The sequence below is a fragment of the Haliotis rubra genome, unplaced genomic scaffold (genome assembly GCF_003918875.1).
Source record: "Haliotis rubra isolate DU_JTF1 unplaced genomic scaffold, ASM391887v1 Scf177, whole genome shotgun sequence".
Lineage (NCBI taxonomy): Eukaryota > Metazoa > Mollusca > Gastropoda > Lepetellida > Haliotidae > Haliotis > Haliotis rubra.
The window spans coordinates 1,122,562-1,148,434 of NW_025765747.1; the positions used below are offsets into that span (position 1 = coordinate 1,122,562).

Genomic DNA, 25,873 nt, shown 5'->3' on the forward strand with positions numbered 1-25,873 from the left:
AGTGCTGCTCCATGAAAAACAGATCATATTCTAAGACAAAGGCATTGAAGCCAACATCGCTACTCAAGTGTGTAAGCCTTCTCCAGTGAACATCCTCACATGAGATGCACCTGAGATGCATACGTCTATAGCTTCTTTTCTCAAAACAATCCACTGACTTTAACACTGGTTGGAAGGCATCAACGGTTAGATCAGCATCAGCACTTAGGTGAGTCAGTGTAGTTTTTATGCCGCTTTTAGCAATATTCCAGCAATATCATGGCGGGGGATACCAGAAATGGGCTTCACACATTGTGCCCATGTGGGGAATCGAACGCGGGTGTTCGGTGTGAAGAGCGAACGCCTTAACCACTAGGCTACCCCACCTCCTCAGATCAGCACTAGAAGATGGGGTGGTCAGTGACCTTGGGTTAAGCTGCATCACATGCAACATTAGTCTGTCATACAGACCCTGACACAAATATACCCAATGCAGTCCATGCTGGTCTGGAATGTGTGGCAAGTCTAGATTACCACACTTCAGGAAATGAAGTCTCATGGCTCCTTTTAATTATATTTTATTTAAATTTAAAACCTTTTTTTCTGTATAATATGTTCATTTCAGAGACTAGATGTTAGTCTAATGCATTATCTGCTGACTCAGTTCAATTTGATCTGTTCCATGATGCACTGGTGCACTGCAATAATAAACTCAGTGATATGACACATGATCCGCTTTATTCAGGAATGGAGCTTATAGTTTGGTAATTGTTTTAATTATCTGCATATTGACGGATTACAATTTGATACTGAACTGTGTTAGCACTGCCAGAGTCAGAGATAGATTCGATTTTTTTATCACATGTTCAACAAGGTTGCAATGAACATGCTGAGATGCTCTTTTCCAAGCAGAAAGAGAAGTTTGCGTTGAAACTGAACAGGTGAAATGGGCTTTGAAAACACAATCACAGGCACAATGAATTACAATGAATTAGGCTTTAATAGGGGTAGGTAGTCTTGTGGCTAAAGCATTCGCTCGTCATTCCAAAAAAGATCCGGGTTCGATTCCCCACATGGGCATAATGTGTGAAGCCCATTTCTGGTGTTCCCTGCCATGATATTGCTGGAATATTGGTAAAAGCAGTATAAAACAAAACTCACTCACTCACTCACTAGGCTTTAAGCATGTTCATCATGTTCCCTAAGTTCATACTCTTTCACACTTTTATCGGAGACATTGTTACAAGGTACTAGAATTAAACAATGTTTCAGATCATCAGTTCATTTTCCATGGTCACTAGAAAGGTCACCTGACTAGAATGGCCACTAGAACTGAATATTCATGATTCTTTTAAAAAGGGAGTATTGAATTTGGTTTCTATTTATCAACACAGGATATGAAAAGTGGAATATGTCCTATCCAGACACATATTTAACTGAACATTAATGTGTCACTGGTCATCGTAATGATAAGTAACACTGTCAGCATGGTCAAATATATGCTCTTTTGCTTGTCTTCTTCTTCTAACGAACATAGTGGAACACTTGTATCTCCTTATTTGAAGCTCCCTTCAAAATAAAATCACTAATTGGTACTCACCACGAGTTGCTCCTCTTTGTCTCCCCTTGCGGGAAAAGGTGTCGCCACCTCTGGCCATGTGCTCCACTCTCCTGATTTAGCGAGCCCAACACTTGAATTTACAGGGAAATCCAAAGTGTTATGTGGGGAGGATGGGAGGGCTTACCTCATGAGTCAGGATAAGTATAAAATATCAATTTTACTCTAAAAATTACATATTTTTTCCTTATCCTGACTCATGCTCTTTTGCTTGTAGCATCCTACGGAACGGAGGTGGGTAACAGAATACTTTGGATTTATAATTAGTGATTTTGTATAGATATACTGTAATATCCCCTACGGGAACTTCATGAAGTCTTAGATTTAGGATGTTTCCTGTATAAAGAAAACCATAGGTTATATAAAGCCATTAAGGGGAATTACATTATGAATATATTGAACAATACATATAAATTATATATATATATATATAGGTGACTCTGATAGAGGCACTGAAATTGACTATATCCAAGTATATGCTTAAGGTAGAATACTTAAGCTGAACATATATACATAGCCCTAAAACTCCTTAGAGTTATAAGCTAGATGAGTATGTATAAAATACATATTAATCTTGTGAGGCTAATATTTTAACTCACGAGGGGGACTGTCAGTTGCTGAGCCAGGACCAGTGGTCCTAAATGGTGAATGCCAGAGACATCTTCTGTAGTGATGTCTCTTAGGTAGTGATTAGCAAATACCATGTTAGATTTCCAATAGCATCCTTCCATAATCGTGTTCAAGGAACAGTTACCGCGGTAGGGCGCAGGGTAGAGGCCAGTGCCCTGATCTCATGTGGATTTGATGCTGTTGGTGGGTCCAAGCCTGCTGCCTTGTAGGCACGGAGAATGACAGTCCTTATCCAAATAGATATTGTGGTCCGTGACACTTCTTTGTTTGATTCAGTAGGGCGATAATGGGATGAATAAACGCTTGAGAAATCTTCTCCTTGTTTTGGATCGTCGTAGAATAAACTTTGAGCTCTTACCGGGACACAGTGATAGGTCTTTGTGTATCTTGTGATCCGAGAATAGAGGATAGCCGGGATGTGGAATAATCTGTCTGGTTGACCTGGCAGTTGATTCTTTGCAATGAAATCCCATCTTAATCCGAGGAAGCGCTGTGTTATGATTGTCATCAAACTGTATCCTCGTAATCCAGAGCGCGAATTTCAGACATTCTTGCTGCTGTGGCTAGCGATAGCAGAAACAATGTTTTCTGTGAGAGAAATTCAAAGTTTGTCGATTCCAAGGGTTCATAGACCTCACTCGTGAGGTGTTGTAACACTACATTCAGATCCCAAGCTGGGGCGTGGAACTTCCGCTTTTGGTCCTCCAATCGGAAAGCTCGTAGTAAGGCCAGTAACTCTGGAGATCTGTGTGGGTGATCGACCTGGTGATGAACGGAGTGGAGATCGTCTATGGGATGATCTTCTCGGAGACTTGTGAGGTGAATGTTGATAGCTTCGCGAAGCTCTTCGGCAGTCCCTCGATGTTCTTCTAGACGATGAAGATCTGGAATCATATGTCTTTCGCGAATGCCTTCGCGAAGCTTCATTTGCGTCCGGTCCGGGGGATCGATGATATGACCTTCGCCGAAGGCCTCCGTGATGTCTGATGGTCTGAGTCCATATCTAGAGATGAAATCGAAGATGGTGATGATCTCTCCGCGCTGAAGGCCTTCGCGAAGGCTGTACATCTAGGTCCTTCGCCAAGGTGGTGCGGGACTTCCTTCGGAAGGTGACATCGCCTTGGCTGCTACGCTGACGGGGTGCCTCTGGGGTGCTGTTCACGTTGGGCCTTCGCTGGTTCGGACCCTGCTTGGCGAAGTTTGTAGTGGTCCTCCATGATGTTCATAATCTGCCGCGATCATGTCTTCTGGGATGATTCAGACGAAGTCGCCGGGCGCCTTTTCTGCGATGGGGTTCACATCAATGACGCCTGACGCCGGTGTAGAGGCATCAGGCTGCATGGAGATCTCTGCAGAAGTCACAGTCGCTGACACCGTCAGCTTCTTCTGCCGTCAGAAGTCGGGATGATTATTGGCTGATCATCGTAGAGGCCCAACTCTGCTGCTGGAACGATCTCGCTGAGAAAGTTCTTGCTGTCTTCGTGAGATTTCCCTTTGAAGTCTGCGCTGCCCTGGGTGTCCTCAATCTGCGCTTGACGACGACGATGAGGCCCTCTTAGACTTAGTCTGCAATGACGGGATGTCTGGGGAGGCCGGTCGCGCTTCGAGGTAACGGACTGCGCCCCACGCTCCTCTGCCGCGAGGGGTCTCTAGCAGAACACCAGACGGAGAGGGTCGATCGCTAGCAGCTGACTGGAAGGAATATCTGGACTCTCTGCCATGTTTTGCCCTTGTTTGCGTGATCTATCTGCAGCACGCCTTAAGACTAAAGATGATATTTATTAAATGCAGAATGAGATAAATTAATGCAGTAACTGCAACGTGAATTAAACGCACACGGCGTAGAACAACTAGGGCATATTACATGTGGATCGGAGGCAGAAAAACGTAATCTACAAATCGCACAGATTTTCATGAACGATAAAGTTAGCTGAACAATCACGTAATACACGTGAATAAACAGTAGAAATAATGATAATTAATCAATACAAATAGTAAAGGATACTAGCTATACCTCTATAGTAACCTATGAGAGGTAAAACTAAGAGATTATCAAAGGATATGTGTGTAAGGAGACACAAGGCGCTCTCACATCCTGCTCACTGGGCGAAGAAGGAGAGAGTGAAGCACATGGCCAGAGGGTGGCGACACCTTTTCCCGCCAGGGGAGACAAAGGGGAGCAACTCGTGGTGAGTACCAATTAGTGATTTTATTTTGAAGGGAGCTTCAAATAAGGAGATACAAGTGTTCCACTATGTTCGCAAGAAGAAGAAGACAAGCAAAAGAGCATGAGTCAGGATAAGGAAAAATAATGTTTTTTCTCATGGTCATATAAATATTTTGTTATCACAAGGTTATTGTGTCACTGAATTTGTTGAATAATACATAAACTGCTAACTTGTCAATGTATTCGTTACCCAATATTCATATTCATATGATACCCAATATTTGTGATATGTATCATATTTGCCTCATAGTGGAGTCATTGCAGCCCGGTTCCGTTGACTCCTAACATTTACATCTAAGTGTATAGTTGGTGGTTGTTTAACACTGCACTCAGCAATAACCCAGTTATATAGCGGCAGTCTGTAAATAATCGAGTCTAGACCGGACAATCCAGAGATCAACAGCATGAGCATCGATCTAAGCAATTGGGATACGTTATTATGTCAACAAAGTCAGTGAGTCTGACCACCCGATCCTGTTAGTCGCCTCTTACTACAAGCATGGGTTGCTGTAGACCAATTCTAACCTGGATCTTCACGGGTCTACTCTGGCTTTTATAAGTACATAAAACCTCAGTTTAGGAGGCCTCAAAGTAATTGATTTGTGGAACAAGACGCTCATCCCAAAACTCAGAAACCCATCAAAGAAACGCCTGATGACACCTCCAAAGTTTAGTCACATTTTAGAAACATATTTTGTTAAGTAAACAAGCAATACATTGCAACAGGGCCGATTATTGTTTTGGTTGACAATACATTAAGGGACTTGGCAAACTGAAGCAAGTCACTTTGCTGTATGGCTTTTATATATTCCACGTTGCTTATCTCACTCTCATAAATAACAGAGTTCAAGTACAAAAGAATCTTTTTATAAAAAATGTAAACTTTTAATTCTAGTGAACTGATAGCAAATTGACTTCATGAAGAGATATGGTTCGGTTTACTGAAAGCACAAATTGAATTGTAACTGCCCTATTAAATGCTAATGGACATCTTTTTTTAAATACTGCACTCAGCAATATTCCAGCGATATGGCGGTGGTCTGTAAACAATCAAGTCTTGACCAGACAATCCAGAGATCAACATGAGCATCGATCTACGGCATTGGGATACGATGACATTTGTCAACCAAGTCAGTGAGCCAGACCAACTGATCCCTTTAGTCGCCTCTTATGACACGCATGGGTTGCTGACAACCAAGTCTATCCAACATCTTTATGGGTTAAATACTAAAGGGCACAAGGACAAATCAATCAAGAAAAACGATTGTGCAATATATATTTCACGACTCAAAACAGGTTTAAGAAATCCCCAATTTTCACATGACGATATAAATCTATCACAGCTTTAGGTATTGCAACACACAGCTTTCAAGTTGTGAACTTAAAATTGTTTTGAGTGGTATACAAGGTAGGGCCTGCATTTCACAAAGCAATCATCGTATCCCCTATACTTTAACATAGCGCTACGACAATCATAGCACAATCATAGCACTTTACTTAATCATATCAGGCCACCACTATCTCCTATATTTTAACATAGAGCTAAGACCGTCCCGTCCTAGCTGCCATCAATCCTATCTTTAACTTCTAGAGTAAGATCTCTCTATACTATTTAACATAGCACTACGACTATCGTGATCTCCTATACTTTAACATAGAGCTACTTACTATCGTGATCTCCTATACTACTTTAACATAGCTATCTGACTATTGCAGGGTTTTACGGGACGCGTGATTCCTGCGTATTGGATGCAGAAAATTGATGAAGTACCCCTAAATTAAAATCCAGTGAGTCCTTTTGGACGCAATATAATTTTTTTCTAGGAAAGAACTTTCTGAGTTTGTAATGATATCCCATATTAAAATATAAACATTCTGTTTACAATCATTATTCTAATGACATTGAAAGTAGCACATATTATGACATAATCATTATCGAATGGGAAGCATCCATGATCATTGATTTCATGCAAATTGATGACTCCCAATTTTGGAAATGGACTCTCAGAATACATATGCCCTGAGTCCCCAGGACTCCCAGTTTCAAAGAGCTATGTAAAACCCTGCTATCGTATCTCCTATATTTTAACATAGCGCCACGACTATCGTATTTCCTATACTTTAACATAGCGCTACGACTATCATATCTCCTATACTTTAACATAGAGCTAAGACCGTCCTACTGCTACGACTATCGTATCTCCTATACTTTAACATAGAGCTAAGACAGTCCTAGCGCTACTACTATCGTATCTCTTATACTTTAACATAGCGCTAAGACTATCGTATTTCCTATACTTTAACATAGCGCTACGACTATCGTATCTCCTATACTTTAACATAGAGCTAAGACCCTCCTAGCGCTACGACTATCTAATCTCCTATACTTTAACATAGCGCTACGACTATCATATCTCCTATACTTTAACATAGCGCTACGACTATCGTATCTCCTATACTTAAACATAGAGCTAAGACCGTCCTAGCACCACGACTATCGTATCTCCTATACTTTAACATAGCGATACGACTATCGTATCTCCTATACTTTAACATAGCGATACGACTATCGTATCTCCTATACTTTAACATAGCGCTACGACTATCGTATCTCCTATACTTTAACAAAGCGCTATGACTATTGTATTTCCTATACTTTAACAAAGTGCTACGACTATCGTATCTCCTATACTCTAACATAGCGCTACGACAATCATATCTCTTTTACTTTTACATAGAGCTAAGACCGTCCTAGCGCTACGACTATCGTATCTCCTATACTTTAACATAGCGCTACGACTATCGTATTTCCTATACTTTAACATAGCGCTACGACAATCCTAATGCTAAGATCGCTTTGTGAAACAGGACCCTGACATCCCTGACACAACTGAGTCACCTGCATGCCTTGCTTGTTAGGTCTAAAAATTTGTTTCAGTGCATGCACTCCTATTAATTCCACAATACTGCATACAACATCTGTCAAACGTCCTTACCAAATTGAAGTAATTCTGTTCTCATGGTGATAAGTTTGTTTCTGTGTAGCAAGTGTTAGCAATGTGTATCTTCAGTGGCATGCATATGAATGTGGCGTCATACTACTTAGGTCATCAGCGACCATGACATATACTTTCCTTTCTGTGTAATTTACCATTAAGTAGACCCGAGGGACACACTGACCTTCTGAAACATTGTTCACATACAGTGAGTTAAGGGACCATAGTAGTATTAGTAACACATTGATACGATATGTACCTTGCAATTATGCATCTTGAAACACAAACCCAGTTCCAGAGCAATCAGCTGACAACAGCCCACCAGCCCATTACCCTTGCTAGCCCAGAGTCTTAAGAGCTGCCGGTTACTAAATGAAGCTTTCCTAAATACTTTCACATTCTTAGACAATGATGTCTAAGCGAGTGAAACATGACCAGGCATGGAGCATGAAAATACATATCTCATGGTGAATAACATTACTTATACCCCAGCTAGCCAAACCATTTTGTGTTCAGTCACTGTGACTCATTGTCCACTTACAAAGTATGTCTGAGTTGTTGTATGCCAAACAGTATACTGCTTGAGAATGCTCAGTGTAGACGGAACAAATGTAAACAGATATGACTCTGGACTTTTAGGCGTGTTCATTCTGATCCATTGTCACATGATAATGAGTAATGCTCTTGTGCAATATATCTCGGCCTTGCAACATCAAAGCAAACCATTTATCCACTAGAATATTGAACTGAGCCCAATCCATGTATATGGAGATATCGGACACTGCCATATGTTGCCGTAAGGCATGATGTGCATCACTCTACTTGTGCACAGACATTGACAGAAGCACATTCATATTAAGCGGACTGTGAGAGGAATGCAAACTGTGTCTATAGGGAAAATGGGTGTGACTGAAGGGAAGTAATTATTCTGAGTGATATCAGCATTAACTAATCTAAATATGACATTCATACTGGTTTATCACAAAGATTTGCAAGTATAATCTACACAAAATAGGTGTAACCTGGGATCCTTCAGCTTCTATAGCCTTTGATGACAGTCGGGTAGCCTTGTGTTTAAATAGTTCGTATTTCCAAGGCCCAGATTTGATTACACACATGGGTACAGTGTGTGAAGCCCATTTCGGGTGTCCCCCACTATGACATTGCTGGAGACTATGGCTGAAGGGTGTAAAAACTACTCAGTCAGTCAGTCCTATAATATTTAAATCTTGTACCCAGCACCAGTGATGGTCTTAGCTTTCAACACAATGACAAGTGCTCATGACTTTCAATAGTTTCATGATTAATTTAAAACTCTGATTCGTGAAATGGGTTGTTATGAAACACCTTAAAGATTAGACTAAAGTTTCACTGTTGTAAACATATACAAGACTACATAGATACACACATACTAACATTTGTATAGCGCCGATATCCAGCTCAGCTGTTCAAAGGCGTGGTGGGTGAGCTGGCTAAGGTGCCAGGCTAGTGATCCAGCGAGGTTGAGGTGTCGGGATCGAGCCCACCTGTGACCGGGTGTAAAAACCTTGGAGCCAACTTTGTGTGCAGACTCTTTCAGTGTTGTCACAACCCCTAGTGTACAGTACACAACCCTGTGCACTTAAAAGAACCTACGAATCCATTGGTATATGACCAGATGGTGGCCACATGAATACGTGCAAACACCTAGTTGCGGGTACAGCAACGTGCAGTAAACTTGGACAAAGTACTGTGACTATGTGTCCCAGTCCACCCAGCTGTGAATGGGTACCTCGTTAGGATGAGAAAGCCACAATAACTCGGTGTGCCTAGTGGCTGCAAGAGTTGTATACTCCCCAGGGAGTTGAGATTGATAACACATTGTGCCGTTGAGATTGACATCCAATGATCGAGGGAAAAACACCAGCGCCTTGAGCAAGCACTAGTTGCGTGGATATGTGCGCTATAGAAATATCGTATAATTAGACTAAACAGTGAAGACAAGAACTGTGGGTTTGCACTATACTCGGCCACAGCAACATGTAATGTGTAGTCAGGCAAACAGTATCTCTTGATGGGAAACCAATACTCTCTATAGAAGATGTTGATGCTGTGACAGCTTGTGGCACTGATAGTCATCCAGGTACACCGTGAGCATTGATACCTTCATCAACACACTAACCTAATGACCTATCGACACTTACTATCATAAAGAAGCATATTCAAGATCTGCATAAAAATGGAATATCGATATTCACTTTCAGGAAAACAGTGACTGTTGATACTCAGTATCAGAGAACACTGATATCAATCATTGATATCAAATACCAGACGGCAGAATGTATTGATATCAACCACCAGAAGGCGTAAATATTAATATTTACTACCAGAGGGTGGTAATATCGATATTAAATACCAGAATAGGGTATCCATGAAGATCCAGGTTAGAATTGTTCTTCGGCAACCCATGCTTGTTGTAAGAACAACTAATGGGATGGTCATGCTTGTTAACTCACATGTCCTCATATCCCAATTGCATAGAGTAATGCTCATGATGTTGATCACTGGATTGTCTGGTCCTGACTCAGTTACTTGACAGACTGATGCAGCAATATTGCTTGAATACATTGTGGTGAAGTGCAGCTTGAATATTGGTGAGTGCAGCTTTAAACAAAACAAACCAAACCATAGTAGGTGGGGAATAGTGATATCAACTACCAGAGAAGGTGTGGAGACCTGGAGGGCCATGGCAATACTTGGACGTTGTGGATCCTCAAACAGGCTGTTGACAGTCTTGCCATGTGAGATCAGCTGAATTGACAAAAAGACCATTGCTTGTGGCAAAATGGAAAGATGTGTGGGCAAAGAATTTCATCTGTGTAACATTGTGCCATGAAATTGCCCTGGATGTGTATCGGCATGGGAGATGGCGGCCCACATCATAACACTCCTGACACAAATCTGTCCACTTCCTGTTTGAGTTATGAGCATAACATTCCCAATGAATGTCCATATGGAGAAACAAAAAAACCCACTCATCACGAAACCAAACACCCCTAAATTGATGTTGTGGCTATACTCTGTGTCTTTGACACCACAGATGTCACAGGTGACAATGCTGATCAGTCAGAATGACACTTCTTAACTTGTTTAAACGTCCATTTTAGAAAATCAAGTAAATAAATAAATGTATGGATACATAAGTAAATCAATAAATATATGGATACACAAGGAAATAAATATATAAATGTATGAATACATAATTTAATAAATAACAATTTTCCTGACTCAGGATCTGATTGAGTGTCAGACTTAGTACTAGTGAGGTGAGGTGAAATTGGGTTTTACGTCGGGCTGGAGAATATTTCGCTCATATGACGACATGCATGCGTGTGTATGTGTATATGCGGCTGCTTGTACTAGCCCAGATTTAAGCTGGTTTTCTAGTGCTAGCCCACTGAGACACCATGCCGCAGTGAAGCATGAATACCCCACTCAGACACATTATACTGACTCCAAGCCGACCGGTCCTTGTTGTACCCATTAATGCCGAGCGCCAGGCGGGGACCAACAAGTACCATACTGTAAACGTATTATATTTCGCGCAGGTTTTATTTTCGGCTTTTCGCGCAAAACATTTTAGCGTGAAAATTTATACACCGCGAATAAACCTGTCATTCATTCAGTCTAGCCACGCTCGCCCCTGAGTTGTTACCATAACACATCAAGTTTGAAGACAGAAATCTACGGGAATCTTAAAATGACGACTGATAGTAGCATAAAGAATCATACTTAACTGTCGCTGTAATGGATTTCCCAAAACATAATTAAATAATGAGCCAAATCCCAACGCCGAATTAGCTGAAGACAGCAATGTGTGTTGAGGCCGCCATGGAAATTGGTCACATGTTCTATTTCGACCAATCGTAGTGACAGATGGTTTGATACAAAACAGATTACCATGAAATGACTCGGGAAAGTTTTAATACAGCAGTATTTTATTTATTCATTAAGATTTTATTTACCAGTACATCATGAAGCGCGAATAGTCACTTAACACTCAATCATCTCATTCACAACAACCCGGCTTGTTTGAAATCACAAAGAGCTTCATATACACATTCGCAATGCCATCGTCAGATCGTCAGAATTCGGAACATAAGACTGATGTGTTTTTCATCTCTTTATATACTAGTACTTGCATCATGATATCTCACTTCCTAAGCACATAATACTTCCGTGAGTAAACGGATTACTGTGTACTAGTATATCGCACAGATAGGGATTTCCTGTGAGTAAGCAATAAACGCCGCCTGACAGGTTAAGCCACTCTGTTTGTTTTCACTGCTATTAGTGGCGGCCAAAGAGACAGATGGCAGTTCCGGCAATTACTGATTGCGCGAATAATTGACCGCGCGATGTAGTCTAAACTGTCAATTCCGCGAAAATTGCACCACGCGAAAATAAGTACGTTTACAGTATTTTAACTTCTTTTGGTATGACGCGGTCGGGGATCAAACCCGCGACCTTCCACTCTCCGGGCGGACGCTCTAACCACTACACCACGAAGACGGTCACTTCGTACTAGTAGTAGGATGACTCAGAAGTTCTAACATTGATGTACGTTGCAAATACCAGATAACAATGTGACACTACAAATTACACGGACACAGTAACTGACCAGCTGATAAGATTCAAACCTGCTGACCTATTGCCCTGTAAGCTTTACTTAACTCAATGAAAAAATGACTGAATTATGAAAGTTTTATTTAGCATTTGGAAATAATACTGAAGTGAACAAATACTTCTTGAAAGTCTCAAGCATCAGCGACATGTGTTGTGTGTCATTTGCTGGTGGTGTTAAAACACCTTGTCAAAGTCATCAGCACATCATCTTCATATTTGATTCATAAACAATAACTTGAGATCATTAAGTTTATAAAAAAAACTTTTAAAAAAATCAATATTAAAATGTCATCATTATGATCACAATGTCTTCCCTAATATGCTTTCACCCAGTTTGGGTTCAATGACCTTTTAGCACTGGCTATTAGGAATGCTCAAATATTCTGCATAAGCATTCCCAACATGCATGACATGTTTGACTCAGGCCTTGACATAAGTGGGACACAGATAACTCCGCCATCCAAGGTATTCCCACATTTACTCATGTACTTAACACCAACACTGTGTCATTTCACCAGCCTTCAGCAAAAATTAACACTCACACATAATCTCCCACAGTTTACCTAACAACTGCTCAACACCCTTCATAATGCTGCAGGACCCTCATTGGGAAGCCCCTGGTGTTTAACTACAGATACTGCACAGAAATGAGGAATGCTTACCGCCCTGACCTCTAAACTTTCAACAAAACTGACTTTTATAAAACGCTGAATCTGCTACACTATTTTTCACTTGAAACAAAACACTACAAAAATATTAGCAGGACATTGATGTTCAGTGAGTGAGTGAGTGAGTGGTTTTATGCCGCTTTTAGCAATATTCCAACAATATCACCATGGGGTACACCAGAAATGGGCTTCACACATTGTGCCCAGGTGAGGAATCGAACCGGGGTCTTCTGCGTGACGAGCGGACACATTAACCATTAGGCTACCCCACCAAATGATAAAAATATGGTAGCAACAATCAATGTGTAGCAGGACATCGATGTTGATGAAGTTGACTCCTTTGGTCATGTGGACAAGGCATGCAATCTCGGATCAGATGATCCATGGTTTGAATCCCATCGTGGGACGGCTACAGATGTACCCTAAAGAGAGCTACTTATCAAATAGCATCCTATTACTTATTCAGATAAATTGCCTGTCTCTAATCGACACAGTATGCATCCCAAGGGTGTTTTAGTACCCCATGCCCGTCTTATAGCCTACTGATGTAGGTGAGGTGAGGTGAGGTGAGGTGAGGTGAGGTGAGGTGAGGTGAAATTGGGTTTAACGTCGTGCTGGAGAATATTTCGCTCATATGACGACGTGCATGCGTGTGTATGTGTATGTGTGGCTGCTTGTTCTAACCCAGACTGAAGCTGGTTTTATAGTGCTAGCCCACTGAGATACCATGCCGCAGTGAAGCATGAATACCCCACTCAGACACATTATACAGACTCCAAGCGGACCAGTCCTTGTTGTACCCATTAATGCCGGGCGCCAGGCAGGGACCAACAAGTACCATATTTTAACGTCATTTGGTATGGCGCGGTCGGGATCGAACCCGCGACCTTCCGCTCTTCAGGAGGACGCTCTAACCACTACACCACGGAGGCGGATGTAGGCAGACTTGTTAGAAAACAACCGGGTCAGGTGCAAGGAAGTGTCCATTTTGAATGCATTTCTCAATTTGGATTTCAACTTTCAACATATATTCATGAGAGACAAGCATTGTGTGATACATTGGGTTTAGATTACGGACAGTCTTTTGTGTGTGGACAGTGCTCCAGATAAGATTTAGCTCATGTGGGTTCTGTACCCACTGTATTTTATTGGAGTGGGTATTATGAATGTTGATTGGGATTTCATTTTCCGTTACCCACTGCTTTCAAATATGTGCGTATTTCAGTCATATTACTCACCTAAGTATTATGTCATTGAGTAAGTTTACTAAGCAGGTATGTTCTGCCTTATGTCATACCTAATCAAAACCAAGTTAAATATAATGGAAATGATTTCATAAAACATCACTCATCCTATACTGAGAGTACAACACTTGTCCTATACTAACAGTACAACTTGATAGCAATCGATGTCTTTTTCATTACGCAAGCGATTTTTATAAATATATTCCATACGCATTTGTTTTATACTTTTTGCGTATCTAACATTTTAAATGCGTAATTGGTCCGCAACAATTATTTTTCAATGCGTAATTGGAAATTTTCTATGCGTATTTTACTCGGATACGCAGCTTATCTGGTCCTCTGTGTGGAAATAACTCAATGGGAGACAGATCAGTCCATGTATTGTTTGAGTGACATCAAGACAAATCAGTTCATGTGACATTACATCACTATGGGACAATTCACAACCAACAAACACATTAAAAAATTGGCTTCAAATGAAGGAAACATTTTAACACTCATTGACACTGACTGACTGACTGAGTATGGTTTTACGCCGCTTTTAGCAATATTCCAGCAACATCACAGCAGGGGACACCAGAAATGGGCTTCACACATTGTACCCATGTGGGGATTCGAACCCGGGTCTTCGGCGTGACGAGACAACGCTTTAACCACTAGGCTACCCCACCGCCCCCACTCATTGACAACAAAAGAGCTAAATGAATTGACGTTCATGCTGTTGACCATTGGACAATTTGTCCGACCCAAACTAATCACAGTCAGATGGAGGTGAGGTGAGGTGAGGTAAGGAGAGGTGAAATGGGCTTCAAAGTCGTACTTGAAAATATTTAGCTCATACGACAATGTGCATGCGTGTGTATGTGTGGCTGCTTGTACTTGCCCAGACTTAAGCTGTTTTTATAGTGCTAGTTCACTGAGATACCATGCCGCAGTGAAGCATGAATACCCCACTCAGACACATTATACTGACTCCGAGCCGACCAGTCCTTGTTTTACCCATTAATGCCAGGCAGGGAACAACAAGTACCCTGGTTTAACGTCTTTTGGTAGTACGCGGCTGGAGATCGAACCCGCGACCTTCCGCTCTCGGAGTCTCCGGGTGTACGCTCTAACCACTACACCACATAGGCGGTCACTTTACCTAGAGCGTCAGGGGGCATTGTTCCTTGTAGGAGTGGTGGTGGGGTAGCCTAGTGGTCAGTGCTAAGCATGAATACCCCACTCAGACACATCATACTGAGCAGTCCTTGTTTTACCCATTAATACAGAGAGCCAGACAGGGAACAACAAGTACCATGGTTTAACGTCTTTTGGTATGACGCGACCAGGGATCGAACCTGCGACTTTCCGCTCTCTGGGCAGAGGCGGTTACGTCAGGGGGAAGAAGTCTGAGTACAGGATAAAACCATCAATCACAAAATCCCAGGACAAACTCACACTAAGGATCAGAAGGTGATGTATCGACAAGAATTCTTTTCAAATCGAAAATACATTTTTGTGATTATTGTCGAGTGCTTTGGAGAGTAACCCAGGGTAACAAACCTTATGTGGACATAATGTGACTGTTCTAAATATTTTGAACAAATACAGGATGTTTTGCATGTAAAAATGTCATAAGATGATCAACCTTATCAAAGCCGCCCACCCTTTGACAGAGAATGTTTATGATTCTCAAAGGGTGATTCTGGTGACCTTATAAAACTGTTTTCTCCGCTATAGCATACTGATGTAGACTCTAAAAGTAAACACACTCTCCATTTGTGAACAATTTTGGTCCACTGGCCATTGTCTTCCGTTACCTTACATGGAAGTATTCAAATTGAACAAAACCTCTGATAGAAGCCATGTTTGTGACAAAATGTCAACGTAATTAGTTGTACACATACCATGGCCAAACTCTACAGACCATCAGTAATCAGAACCACATTGTGTCTCAGTAAGGGCAGAAACAAATCTGGAAAAGAAGCAAATCTGGAGGCCATTATCCCTGGTTGAAAGTAGCATTGTCCTACAACTATTTACAGTCAGTGTGTGGACTCATGACTGCCTAGATGTTGAAAGTATGATACGAAAGTCCAAGTCTATCTCACAATGCACAGTGCCTGATCCATATATTTCCCTAGACTAACGCTTAGTCTCTGAATATATGATATTGATTGTAACAAATAAACCCATTGAAAAGTAACCCATAGGGAGACCAGAGATCAGAACCTGGAGAAATCTAGACTTGCTTAATTTAGGGCTTAGCCTGATCCATATATTTCCCTGTGATAGACTAAGCGGCTTAGTCTCTGAATATATAATTTATTGATTGTAACAAATAAACCCATTGAAAAGTAGCCCATAGGGAGACCAGAGATTCAGAACCTGGAGAAATCTAGACTTGCTTAATTTAGGGCTTTAGCACTGCAGATGGGGGGGGGCTTAGCAGTAGGGAAAATAATGATTGGTTCAGGGACTGTGACTGTGAGACAGGACTGTGACTGTGAGACACACTAATATTTTCCCTCCTCCAGCCCTTACTGTGATGTTGCATGTTTTAATGTAGCAAGTCTAGATTTTCCACACATTCTGAATCTCCCATCCTTTTCAACAACAGGTCCCTGCTTCTTTTCATCCAAATTACAGACATTCAGAGACTATGCATCAGTCTATGAATGACTTCATTAGTCATCAATAGGCCTACAATGGAGATACCATCATGTCACGACAATTTGTGCTGTCACATCGATCATAACCATGCAGAAACTAAACGATGGATTCATCAAGGTTATCAGTAAATACAGAATGGTGCAGAGTTCCAGCTGAACGCTCAGCACTGTCCCGGGTTACGTATTCCAGCCTAGAACAACACATCAATACCTACAAACCCTGGCACAAAGTACTTATTTAGTGTATTGGAGCTGAATTATCAATGACTGAGAGAAAGTAGGGATCAATACGAAGCAATATTCTTCCTGTTCAGACCACTGTACTGACTGACTGAATGCATCTCCCCTGTGCCATGTGCTGCAACAAACATGGCTGAGTCATACTTTATCAATACTGATTGCTTACATATCTCCAATGTTTCAAACTGTTAACCTGTTACAGTATAGAATGCCATCTCCATTACAATCAGTGACATTCCATTTGCTATCAATTCCCAAAAGAATGTATATTATTCCGACAATGGTTATCTGGGTGTTTCCTCCTCATCCTGTTTGGTTCTAGATGTTTAATTCTGTACAGTTCTATGTAAGTTATTGCTTCATATCGGTATCAGAATCTGTACCGAAACGTTACATCATAACATAATAAAGAAGTTGTTATTCATAAAGCACCATGCTCTTCTTATCATTCATCTACACTTAAAATGCCAATCAAACAGATCAGTTGAATTCAGCATTAACATTCTTGGTATGCAATGTATAACATCTATTACTGCTTAGTATGCAATGCATAACATCTATATTACTGCTTGGTATGCCATCTATATTACTGCTTGGTATGCAATGTATAACATCTATATTACTGCTTGGTATGCAATATACAACATCTATATTACTGCTTGGTATGTCATCTATATTACTGCTTGGTATGCCATCTATATTACTGCTTGCTATGCCATCTATATTACTGCTTGGTATGCAATGCATAACATCTATATTACTGCTTGGTATGCAATATACAACATCTATATTACTGCTTGGTATGCAATGCATAACATCTATATTACAGCTTGGTATGTAATGCATAACATCTATATTACTGCTCGGTGTGCAATGCATAACATCTATATTACAGCTTGGTATGCAATGCATAACATCTATATTACTGCTTAATATGCAATGCACAACATCTATATTACTGCTTGGTAAGGCTGTAACGATTCACTCGCATATTCGATGAATCGAACCGTAGCCCTTCATGAATTCAATTCGTTATTCGTGGTCACCAGAACCGAATATTAACGAATATTTACGATTTTTTTTAAGGGAGCATGTTTTACTTGAACCCTTATGTCCTTTCCAAAGTGAGATATGCAAGAATGGAACATGTACTAGCATTGCAGTAGTGCAAGTCATGTTAGTTTGCCAAGACTGCACATGGTACTGTCGATTATAACTATTACATACCATATCTGAGTGTCATGAGATCATTGGTTATTGCTGTGACAAATTAACACTGTCAACATGTCCGTTCAATACTGTACATCAATCACTTAACTACAATATTGTATTCGTGAATAATTATTCGTATTCGTTATCCAATATTCATGATATGCATCATATTCGCCACATAGTGTATTCGTTGCAGCCCTACTGCTTGGTATGTAATGCATAACATCTATATTTCTGCTTGGTATGCAATGTATAACATCTATATTACTGCTTGGTATGCAATGTATAACATCAATATTACTGCTTGGTATGCAATATACAACATCTATATTACTGCTTGGTATGCAATGTATAACATCTATATTACTGCTTGGTATGCAATATACAACATCTATATTACTGCTTGGTATGCAATGTATAACATCTATATTACAGCTTGGTATGTAATGCATAACATCTATATTACTGCTCGGTATGCAATGCATAACATCTATATTACTGCTTGGTATGCAATGCATAACATCTATATTACTGCTTAATATGCAATGCACAACATCTATATTACTGCTTGGTATGCGATGTACAACATCTATATTACTGCTTGGTATGCAATATACAACATCTATATTACTGCTTGGTATGCAATGTATAACATCTATATTACTGCTTGGTATGCAATGTTTAACATCTATATTACTGCTTGGTATGCAATGTATAACATCTATATTACTACTTGGTATACAATATTTACAACATCTATATTACTGCTTGGTATGCAATGTATAACATCTATATTACTGCTTGGTATGCAATGTACAACACCTATATTGCTGCTTGGTATGCAATGTATAACATCTATATTACTGCTTGGTATGCAATATACAACATCTATATTATTACTTGGTATGCAATGTATAACATCTATATTACTGCTTGGTATACAATATATACAACATCTATATTACTGCTTGGTATGTAATGCATAACATCTATATTACTGCTTGGTATGCAATGCATAACATCTATATTACTGCTTGGTATGCAATGCATAACATCTATATTACTGCTTAATATCGATGCACAACATCTATATTACTGCTTGGTATGTAATGCATAACATCTATATTACTGCTTGGTGTACATCTATATTACTGTTTTGGTATGTACTGTATAACATCTATATATCTACTACTTGGTATGCAATGTACAACATCTATTGGTTGCTTGGTATGCAATGTATAACATCTATATTACTGCTTGGTATGCAATGTACAACACCTATATTACTGCTTGGTATGCAATGTATAACATCTATATTACTGCTTGGTATGCAATATACAACATCTATATTACTGCTTGGTATGCAATGTATATACATCTATATTACTGCTTGGTATGCAATATACAAAATCTATATTACTGCTTGGTATGCAATGTATAACATCTATATTACAGCTTGGTACTGCATAACATCTATATTATGCAATGCATAACATCTATATTACTGCTTGGTATGCAATGTATAACATCTATATTACTGCTTGGTGCAATATATAACATCTATATTACTGCTTGGTATGCAATGTACAACATCTATATTACTGCTTGGTATGCAATTATACAACATCTATATTACTGCTTGGTATACAATGTATAACATCTATATTACTGCTTGGTATGCAATGTTTAACATCTATATTACTGCTTGGTATGCAATGTGTAACATCTATATTACTACTTGGTATACAATATATACAACACATGCTAACATCTATATTACTGCTTGGTATGCAATGTATAACATCTATATTTGCTTGGTATGGTATAACAAATGTATAACATCTATATTACTACTTGGTATGCAATGTATAACATAACATATATACAACATCTGGTATTGCTTGGTATGTAATGCATAACATCTATATTACTGCTTGGTATGCAATGTATAACATCTATATTACTGCTTGGTATACAATATATACAACATCTATATTACTGCTTGGTATGTAATGCATAACATCTATATTACTGCTTGGTATGCAATGCATAACATCTATATTACTGCTTGGTATGCAATGCATAACATCTATATTACTGCTTAATATCGATGCACAACATCTATATTACTGCTTGGTATGTAATGCATAACATCTATATTACTGCTTGGTATGCAATGTATAACATCTATATTACTGCTTGGTATGCAATATACAACATCTATATTACTGCTTGGTATGCAATGTATAACATCTATATTATGCTTGGTATGTATAACATCTATATTACTGCTTGGTATGCAATGTATAACATCTATATTACTGCTTGGTATGCAATATACAACATCTATATTACTGCTTGGTATGCAATGTATAACATCTATATTACTGCTTGGTATGCAATATACAACATCTATATTACTGCTTGGTATGCAATATACATCTATATTACTGCTTGGTATACAATGTATAACATCGATATTACTGCTTGGTATTTAATGCATAACATCTATATTACTGCTTGGTATGCAATATACAACATCTATATTACTGCTTGGTGTGCGATGTACAACACCTTTATTACTGCTTGGTATGCAGGCTAGGTCTCTCCTACTACATCATGGAATACAGCTTATTTCCAATTCACGTCCCTGCATGTATGTACAGCATATACACTTAGACAGTATGCATTTCACAAGTGACTCCTAACCACAGTTACTAATTGCCTCATATATATGTATTGTCAACATCAAATCCAACCTATATGAAATTGGTGGCAGAATAGTAGCCACTACGATGTTGGTTGAAGTGTTTGCTTGTCAAAACCAAAGGCTCGGAACATGGGCACAATGTGTGAAGCCCTTTTTTGCATAGTCACTCACAGATGACTGGATAAAAAACCAACACCCATGTCTTGCAAGACACTGTTCTATTTATAGTCTGGTTGGGATTGAAAGGTATGTGTTTGACAACTCCTCAATACTGAAACTCAGCCTATAAAAGGTCTACGCTGGATCAGACAAACAAGCGCATGATATATTGAGCACTCAACCACACAATACTGACACGAAAAGATATGATCAACAAAGTCTCTGAACCAGGACAATATATATTTATTTCTCCAACCTGAACACGTACTTGTAATCCAAACAGGTCTACCATGATATCAGTCTGGACAAGTGAGGTTAAATAGTGCAAAGCATTTCAAAACAAGAGGTGGGCCCACAGTTACTACAGATGATTTATCCTTTGCACTTGAACATACAATGCTAAACTGTTCATTTATCAGAATGAGAGAGACTAGAAACAAGGGAAACATGGTGATGTGTCAGGGAACTCTTACATAAAACAATCTTTAGATTTGCGATCCCAGCCTGACATTAAACTCTAACAAATATCAAGCAATGTGTGTTATATTTGGGATTACACTTTCTCAGTAAAGTACAGATTCTAGTACTTTGAGAGTTGAGTCTCGTGTGATTTGAGGCACACTCTCAGAGTCAAACACCCCACACAAATACAGCAATCTAACATGCTCAGCCACTGTAGCATCCACAAAGGATGGAAGTCGGACAAATGGTAGTGTAGATCATGTACACTCTGAATAGGCATGGCCCTCATGGCATGAACCTATGGCTATTGAACCATAGCAGTTTCACAAGGCTGCACCCTAGACGCTAAAATCACAAAGGGCAAGTTGTGGGTCTCAGGACGACATCCATATAGTCAGGGTTTTACCATTGTTTACCTTGACTCAAAAACATGGGGGCCCCAGGGACGCCTAATTGTTATTTTTAAGGGTCCTTGCGGGCCCAAAGAGGGTCCTGTGAAGTAACAGTGTATAGAACTGTACCTTTCAATAATTTTTTGAGAACCTGGTATGAATCATTGCTCATGTGGACGGTGGGACACAGACAGACATATGAAATACTGCACATTCTCAGAAAGAAACAACCAAACACTTTACAAAGTTATAGGTGTGTTGTGGTTACAATGAATAATATTGTGCTCCCCGCGATGAATATTTTTTCTGCGCCAATGTCTACATTTGTGTGTGTACAGGGCGCATGGATGAAGTAAACCCTGCTTATAGTGTTCAAATAATAGGGAATAGTAGTAATAAAGGCTTCAGGCTAAAATGGAACCACAGCAAAACGGCACCTGGCGAAAACGGCACCATTTGGACATAACGGAACCTCGACTTGGCGAACACGGCTACAAATCTTATGGCGAAAACGGCACCAACTAGAATCTTATGGGGAAAACTAGTTTGTTATAAGATAATCGGATTGCAGATAGTAAATACATCTACTATTATGTCGGAACTATCAAAATTTAAGAACAAGGATGTATTTTTATATTCAAGGATACGATGTGAAAACTACTTTATACGGTAACGGCGCATTGAATAACTCAACTATTAGTGATATTCTGAACTCATTACAACAGTTCATTTCTAAAAGTAACCGCTTACAGTAATTATCAAATCTATGTATATATTCAATGTAAGGCAAGTTTTATATATTTGATTTTCTGCGGCTGCTCATTTCGTTGCTAGGCATATCCAACACTATACCGAACATATTTATTATTCAATCATTTATCTGTTATTTTGTCACAGTATTTTTCTTTTGTTGTCAAATTATTTCAATTATGTAACTAATTACCTTAGTTGTGCGTGCGACGTTAAATAAAGCAAATAACAACAACCCATTGTTTGTTAGTTTTTTGGTTTTATGGGGATTTTTTTTCTGTTTTGGGTATACATAACATAATAATTTTTCTGAATATACATAACATATATTATGCAAGCTTAATGATGTTTCATTTTTCATATTTTACCATTTTTATTAGACATTTCCTGAAATTGTGTCACTGCCGTTACGAAATTTGTAACATCATTTTGAAAAGAAAAAATCCAAAGATAATATTTATTTCATGTACATATATATTAAAATATCTAGTTTTACAATATAACATGGAGTTTTGAAATTGTATATTTATTGCTTATGAAAAAGACAAAAAAATTCAAATGCCACATCTGTGACATCAGCCACTGGAGTTGTGACACATGAACATTGAGTAAAATTGGGTGGTGTAAAGTAAATATAAAAATATATTTTCCCTAATTTTTTTACTGTAAAGTGTAGAAAAATATTGTGATAAGTTAGTTACCATAATTTTTTTGGTTTGATTTTGACTTAAGTTTGTCGGATACAAACATCTGACATAAATATGCACAGATTTTGAGAATGACTCATATGTTGATATAATCTTGTTAATGTTATAATGAAATGAAATAAAACATGAGTCAATGTCATACTTTGTTTTATATATGGTGCCGTTTTAGCCCAGAAATCAGTAGCCGTTTTCGCCAATATGGTGCCGTTTTTGCGCACACAAATTTGGTGCCGTTCTGCTGTGGTGCCGTTTTAGCTATAACCCGTAATAAAGGCTTGCACTTCTTCTTACAGCATGTCTTTGAATACAGGAATTCAAATTTTCAAAATTCAGTATTGTGGGGAGAGGAGAAATTTAGGAATTATGTGGGGTTTTTACACTGAACTTTTGAACTGATCCCTATTTTATGTGTAATTGAGGGTTTCCACTATCTTTCGACTAATCAGGTTGATGTTCATTTCAAGTAAGGATCAAAGATGCTTCAAGGTTTGCACCACATTGAGATCTGTGTTTGAACCACATGAATGTATACCAATACATCATGAACAAATACTCTACCTTTGATATTCTTTCCTCATGTCCCTAAACACTTCTCGGATCAAATGAGTCGAAAGTGTAAGGAAGTCTAATGCATCACTGATCATTATTCTTTTTAACAGATCCAACAATCAAAAGTAAGAAAATCATTTGTTTCATGCCATCAGTAAACAATGAAATATCGACAGTAATAATACAAGAGGAAAATAAAAACAAAACCTAAATAATCAATGTAGTAATATGTCTGTAACAGGAGTATTCGAATACGATGATTTTACTTGCTCAGTTATAACTCACATACATTAAATTGCCATGTGTATTTGTTTCCGATATTTCACTGACTAAATACTCAGATTTTCTCTCCTTCGACGTAAACATAGCAACAAATAGCAGAGATTCACACTGTTTACTCGCCTTTATTGGATTTAAATCTATTAATAGATAGTTTAAGTCCAACACTATTGACATTATCACATGAAAATTTTAAACACCTGGCTTGCAGCTAATCGTTTGAAATTGATACCTGAACATAGGTCATGAAATTAGGACAAACATGAACTGGTTCGTACAGTTCATATTCATAAACCCATCTCGTGACTTGAGGCTGAACGTAGAAACAGCCTCGGCTGCAAGCGACTCAAACGTTGGCTCACCTTTCGAACAGCGCTCGCAAAACAAGCAACAAAACTGTGAGGGGCACGGTGACAAGCATATCGGACACTTGTGGTACATAAATTCCATCATCACGGTTCTCCAAATCCTTCCAGCTATGCTGAGGAGGCAGCCAAAACCATTCACTCCAAAAAGTGTCCCGAATCCACTCCCACATGGCAGCCATTACTATTGTTTTTCTAATATCACGCGAGATGCAAGACTGTTGTCCGTACAACAGGCGATATATATATATGTGTGATACGTTTGGGACGTCCCAGCCAGGCTGTAATACGATGGGCGGAGTTATCGTCCTTGATTGTAACAGCCTGGCTGTCAATTAAGACTGATAATATTGATAAGAATGATAATATTGTTATCATACACTATTGTTGAAATCTGCGAAACATCTACAATAAATATGTGTCGATTCGCTGTGTAAACTTCTGCCACTGTGACTGAAATTTCATTCTGTTATGGATATTTCAAATTTACATTGTTCAATTATTGTGCCAGTTAAAAAAATACATAATATACAACATTGTAAGACAAGCTCGTTGGAAAATGTAGTTCTTGTTAAATATATTGATATTGCGTTTGTAATAAACTGGTCCACCAAAGATGTCTTTAAGCAACTGCATGAAGCGACATTTGCGTGCCTGACATAAACACTTCTCAAACTGTGATCGGATCCATACTGTGTTCGTTGCACAACGATATTTTCTCAATGATGAACTCAAGTCCCGATATCTCGTACTGCTGAGACCGGACCGTCGCTTCAGTAACGCGGCAAACTAAGCAAATATCTCGAAGGCATGTAATTATTTGAATCTGGACTAGACAAACCAGTGGTTGACAGTGTGAGCATCGACCCACATCGCGATATATCACACAGTTTACAACACGATCGAGTTAGACAAAGATCGAACTGATAGAGGCAGGGATCCAAAGAGAACACGATTTTCCACCTTTGGGTGTGTGAGAGAGAGAGAGAGAGAAAGAGAGAGAGAGGAGAGAGAGAGAGAGTTGGGTTAGAGAGAGAGGGAAAGTGTGTGAGAGAGTGTGTGAGAGAGAGAGAGAGAGAGAGAGAGAGAGAGAGAGAGAGAGAGAGGGATCAATATTAGGGGGGTAATTAATTTTGTACATATAAATGTTATAAAGTTGTTGACATAATATGGGAATGGGGCAGGGGTCATTGATTTTGTACATGGCATGCATGGGGGTCACTTACATTGTACATAATCCTCCGGGTGTCACATTGTACATGCTTCTCCATAAAAATCATCAGCATCATCATCATCTCTCTCTCTCTCTCTCTCTCTCACACACACACACACACACACACACACACACACACACACACACACACACA

General features: G+C 39.2%; 1 protein-coding gene across 1 annotated transcript in view; it reads right to left on the reverse strand.

The window, feature by feature from the left end:
- The window catches only part of LOC124273151 (ceramide synthase 5-like), a 68,683-nt gene extending 43,922 nt beyond the window's left edge, over window positions 1-24,761 (reverse strand). Inside the window, exon 1 of the mRNA XM_046708366.1 lies at window positions 24,504-24,761. Within this exon, the coding sequence (XP_046564322.1) occupies window positions 24,504-24,688 (185 nt within the window). The 5' untranslated portion in view covers window positions 24,689-24,761. The remainder of the gene's footprint in view (window positions 1-24,503) is intronic.
- Between the last annotated feature and the right edge of the window lie 1,112 nt (window positions 24,762-25,873).